Below are 5,902 nucleotides of genomic sequence, written 5' to 3' on the forward strand. Positions count from 1 at the left end.
AATTCAACGAATACCCGAAGCCAATAGCAAACGAAGCAGGCAAAGAGGAAGTAGAAGTAGCTGCAGAAGATCGACTGGCATACGGCGCACAGTAATTGGAAAGACGAAGAAAATTGAGAGGGGAAGGTGAAGCAGTAGAATACGGAAAAAGCAAAATAAACATAAAGGCAGCTAACAACGCAGACAGACGATACAGCTAGACCAGACGGAAACTGGTGTTGCAGCCAACAAGTCGGAGCGAGCCGAAGTGGATAGAAAAACAGCCACAGTTTGTGGTATAGACGGCGAGCAATTGGGTAAGCAACAGTGTAAAGACTTGTGCGATAAGGAACGATTCGTGCAGTTGTGTTTTCGTTTGGGTTTTGTACGGGCTTGTTGTTTTGGGACTATTTTGCTGCCAACAGCAACGGCAAATAAAGAACAAGGTGTTACTAAAATACAGCAATCCTAACAAGAAAAGTTCCGGCAGTGCAAAAAGTTGATCCAAAAATCTTTCCGTTCTAAATAAATTACCTGCAACTATTCCTTAAAGTTCTCGAAGATTCTGTGTAGTGTGTGTCCCAACACAGTCGTGTGTATACTTACGTTATTGTTTGTACGTTAACCGCCAAGCCGGTAGTACACATTAGAAACCTAACATTTCATAACGTATTCCAAATTCTATTCAATTCAACTGCAATAGTAAAATACTACAGTTCATTCGCCCGCATAACATAACCACTTTAAAAACACAATATACATACCTACCTAAAAACTCGTCAATTGACAAACGCGAAAACCTATAACCACATTTGATAAAAAAAAGAAACACATCGAAAACCGCAAACGAGCTAATCGGGAGGAGCGAAAAAATGGTTGAACGCATATTGGAGGAAGAGGAGAACGGCAGCAGCAGCAGCAGCAATACCCCAGCTGCTACTGTCGCCGGAGCTGCTACTAATGCAATAACTAGCACCAACATTAATGGCTCAGCTGTTAGTGGCAGCGACAGTGGTGTGGGCGGTGGCGGCACTTTCTCCACGGACACCGATAATAGTAGCAGTCAATCAGGTGAGTTCAATAAACCATGTTTTAATGTGTAGTTTCTAGTTCGAGGCTCAGCTAGGGCGCTATGGAGCATTCATATGTACATGCGTACGTATGTAGATTTAATACGCTAATTGGTGCCAATATGCAGTTTTCGACGAAAGGCAGCTGCCATTTAAGTACATACATATGTAACTTGATTTTATGTAGTACATATTCTTGCGATACAGAACAAGCTTTTATTTAAAATGATATTGAATTTGAAAAAAAAATTTAATTATCATTATTTTTTTGGGTTCTTTTATAATAAACTGCTGAAATTCTAAACCAGGATATCTTGGATTCAAGCAGAAAGTGGGTGGGTGGGTAATGAGAGTTGGTATTTCGTTTAATAATGCGGAGTGGAGCAATTATTTACTTCCTGAGATTGTGCTTAGTGCAGTCAAAATAAAATATTCTGCTGGACTGATTTTTACTGCATTATTTACGTCACACGAGCGTTAAATGGAAAATTTTCACCAGAACTTACATATTTGTCATGCTAATTAAACTGGAACTGACAACCATGTGTCATCATAGCGTAGTAGTTACAAACATGCAAATATTTTGAGACTTCTTAATACACGTGTATTGTACTTGCATACATACACATATAAATGGTTTTTTACATGCACTTTTAAAATCCACATTAAAATTTGTTCTAATTACCTAGCTCAACCACGTTTTTAATTTAAATACCTACTTGAAACGATTTTAAATAGTTTATATGTAGGTATGTAGGTTGTTGATTAAATTTTGTATATAGTTAATGCCTTGAATTTTAAGGTTATCTAAATAGGTATTAACTCCAAGAAGACTCTCGTATAAGCTTGCCACCTATTCGAAATTAATTACAAATTAACTAAAACTTCATAATATGGGTATCAAATTTAAGATATTTTAAAAATCCCCTAATCAGTGATCGCACTTCTACCACATTGTGTTAGATCTGCCACTTCGTTGAGGTCTTCAGGTCTCAAATCTACCACATATTCGCTTTTTTGCGTAGTTTTAAATTTCCTTGACATAATTTTCTTAATTTTAAGAGAAAAAATTGTCCAACACTATACACTATATGGTAACAAGAATAATATATGTAATACAATTTTTCGACAGGAATCGCGGTTCCATTGTGTTAAATTGCAAAATATATGACCTATAACAAAAATTACTAGCGAAAATCTTAAAAAAAGGGCGATTTTTGGTAGAGTATTAGCAAATTTAAGTGCATCTAAGGTTTAAGGCGTTGTATACTTTTACTTGAGAATTGACAAAATCGGCAAAACCCAATTATCTGGAACGTGCCACATTTGCTCGCTACTTCGTGATGTGATAAAAAAAAATCTGGCAGCACTCGGCAAGGTTGCAGAAATCTCTTAAAATATGTTCGAAAAATATTCTAATATGGATGGAAGGGCTTTACACTATCAAGGACAAAAATTGTCCAAAACTCCACGCAATTTTTAGCAACTTCAATCTTGCACTTTATTATACTAACATTAAATTTTTTTAGAGTCTACTTAAAAAGTTTGCCATTTAGGTGAAACCTTGCAGATTTTTTTTTTTAATTTTTGTACAAATCTAAAGCATCGCAATATGGATATTAAATGAAAGGTACCTATTTTAATTTCAATCAGCATTGTTTTTTGTATGTAGACACAGTACATATGTATACCCTCAAGATATGTGCTATAAATTCCAGCGCATTTCTAAATAGGGTTGCCAGCTAAATTTTAAAGTAAAAAATTTGCTTTATAGATTACAAACTCCAAATTTTTTATAATTTTATGTATTTTAAAGCTAACAAAATCACCAGTATTTGATACTCAACCCTTGAAAACTATAAAAAGCAAAGCTCGGTCAACCTGGTACTCATATTTTATGTAGAGAACAAAGAAAATGGTTGGTATGAATAAAGTATGTAAATATTTGCAAACAGCTAAATCTTTTGCAATCTGTTAATTATTCCTAGTTTTTTATTTTGTTTCTTTGCTCGGTTCAAATGATTTTTCACACTCTACTTCGTATATTTTATTGCTAATGCACAAACGTTCGTCTGAATTGGCACAAACAATTTGCAAATTCGCTGTGCGAGTATGTGGAAAAATCCAGTAGGCGAAGAAAAGTGTCACCACGTTGCGTTGGTCGTGTACAAGCACAACATACTTTCTTCCAATCACATACATATGTACATATGTACATACATGTGTACTTATTTTTTGCTCACTCTGAAAATTGGGATAGTTGCGGGCTGCAATTGACAATATTTACTTTTTATTTTATTTTTCATTTCCATTCGGTATGTTCGCTTCTTTTCTTCAATATCGTATGATTTTTTCTTAGTTAGCTGGCAATTTCGCGATAAAAACAGCTGATTTCGCATACCTACACACATACAAACACACCTACGAAACCAGAGTTTTTGCCAAACCCAACCGGAATTGCCAACTGATGAAATACATATTTTGGCAAGAAATTTTACGAGTAGACGTAAAGGCGCAATTATAGAAATGACTCAGCTTTGTTGTCTTTTGACATTTTAAGAAGAGTGACGAAATCGGATCGATGCGCCACCGCATATTCAATGTAAATACATATGTATGTACATACTACATTAATATGCATATATCTGCATTTGTATGTTTGTGCCTTCAAATATATATATACGTGTGCAATAAGTAGGTATTAAATTAAAATCGCTTTATTAATAAATTCGTTTTGACATTGCATCATTCCCAGCACCTTATCTCCTACGTAGTATTTTGAGCTCTTTTGCGCATTAATGCAGCAATAATGATTCGTTTTATGCTTTTTTTTGCAACAAATCGATAAATGTATATACATATTTAGTTGTACATTTGTAGGCGCCTGCTGCATTGAAACGCAATTTAATAATAAAACAATAAAAAATAAAACATAAGCAAATTGCAAATACCAAGTAATAGATAATCGCATAAAAAGATAGTATGTAAAGAAAATGCAGCACCTGTCGACGTCGTCTTCGCAGCAGCAGCTTAGCAGTTCACTGCAGCGATCGCAGTAGCAGAATTTGCAATTCATCGCCGTGCATCGCAGCTTGAGCTCTCAAGTAGCGGCTGGCTAACCTTGATGACGTTTATTGCACTCGTGTGCATTTTCGCTGCAGTCAAAATAGAACACAAACAAGCATACGCACACAAACGACTGCAAATGCAAGCGAATGAAAAAAGGAAAGAAAAAAAAAAAAAAAACTACTCGTTGATTCGTTCATTGTCGCTGGCTGGTTCGTTGGTGGCTGGCTGGGCTGGCTTGTTGTGCACAAACTAGTTGTGATGTTTTATGGATACCAACCAAGTGGTTTGCCACTTTTTGTAGGTAATGAGGAGGGCTATGATGTTGTGTTTTTGCAACAATTCGATAAGTGAAGCAGTAAAGCGAATAAAGAAATGATATTAAACAAAAAAATACAAGAAAATTGCAAACAAACGATTTAACATACATTGAATATGTACCTATGTATGTATATATGTAGGTAAATGATAAAAAACGACACTACCGAAAATGTCGACTCATTGTGCTTGCATGCACCGTGTAAGGACTTTGCAAGACTGCGAGAATACCCGTAGTGTTAACTTTGAATGTGCACACGTATGCATGTATGTATGTATGTACATATTTGTATGCTCATATGTAGGTTGATTTAAGCGCAGCTACCCAGTGGGAAAAGGTAATGTTAGGGAATGTAAAAAGTAAAGATAGCCCCTATAACCTATGGACGAACAGACATTTTGCTTTACAAAAGTATAATTAGAATTTACCTATAAATAAAAAAATTAAAAATTAAAAACTTCCGTGCCATAGGGTTTCAACCCGTGATTAACAGCACGGCAGTGGAACCGCAACAACAACAACACACATCCATTCGGCTACAGCAGCTGTTGAGTTAACGTGGAAAAAAGCGTTCCCACGACAGTCGGGTCTACGGAACCGGAAGGATTGTCGCTCCAGCAACACTCCCCACAAACTCTTTGGGGAACTTGTATGCTACTACAACCACAACAACATTACGTGAAAAAAAACGTAGTTGAGTTAGTTCTCTAACTTTTTGTTTTGTTTGTGGCTTCAAAAATATCTACACATCATCTGCTCGCGTTCATTGCGATGCATCTTCGTTCAACCGTAGTTGCTAATCTTTTCTTGGTAGAAAAAGGTAGCACATTCCCATTTTCCCACTGGGTATAGTTTTATGTACATTGTGCTCATATCGCCTATATCTACTGGTACATCGGACGAGTGGGTGGGCGGTTGTTAGATTGGTCTACTGACTATCTCGCACAGATAATTGCAATAACTGGACCACTACGTATGGTTACGGTCCATTGATGATAGGTGACCTGTGTGCTGAGGGTCGCTGCTTGAATTTCTCGTTTGCATTGATCAAGTGGCTTCATATTGAATGTTGGTGGTGGCGTTGTTTGATTGAAAGGTTGTGCTTGTAATTAAGTGTGCATTAACTGATTTTCAATGTATTTAGGTACATTAGGGTGGTCCTTAAAAAATCAAATGCATGATTTTTTTTCCAGTCTCACTCCCTCAATCGGTAATACCACGGTCACAGATATCACATATAAATTTTGGCCCGGATTGGAGTCGTTTAAAACGTCTTCATAGATTAATCTGAAGTTTGAACCCTGTGCGACACGCCTTAACCGACTTCAATCGGAACTATAAATGAAAATTTTCAAAAGTACCTACGATTAGTCAGCTTTAATAGCCTATCTCTCAAATTTGATGGTTGTTGGCACTACTGCAGCTACATACAACCTACAAGCTACATATCGTCACCTGAAATGCAAAA

At 36.4% G+C, this 5,902-nt stretch overlaps 1 protein-coding gene across 1 annotated transcript in view; it reads left to right on the top strand.

Annotated features, from left to right (window-relative positions):
• Nucleotides 1-746: 746 nt before the first annotated feature.
• The window catches only part of LOC118739744 (probable serine/threonine-protein kinase DDB_G0280133), a gene marked incomplete in the record, with an annotated part of 47,307 nt that continues 42,151 nt past the window's right edge, over nt 747-5,902 (top strand). Inside the window, 1 exon segment of the mRNA XM_036471257.1 lies at nt 747-1,050. Coding sequence (XP_036327150.1) covers nt 852-1,050 — 199 coding nt within the window.

This window comes from Rhagoletis pomonella, unplaced genomic scaffold, assembly GCF_013731165.1.
Source record: "Rhagoletis pomonella isolate Grant_MI unplaced genomic scaffold, Rhpom_1.0 Rhpom_scaffold_00001, whole genome shotgun sequence".
Lineage (NCBI taxonomy): Eukaryota > Metazoa > Arthropoda > Insecta > Diptera > Tephritidae > Rhagoletis > Rhagoletis pomonella.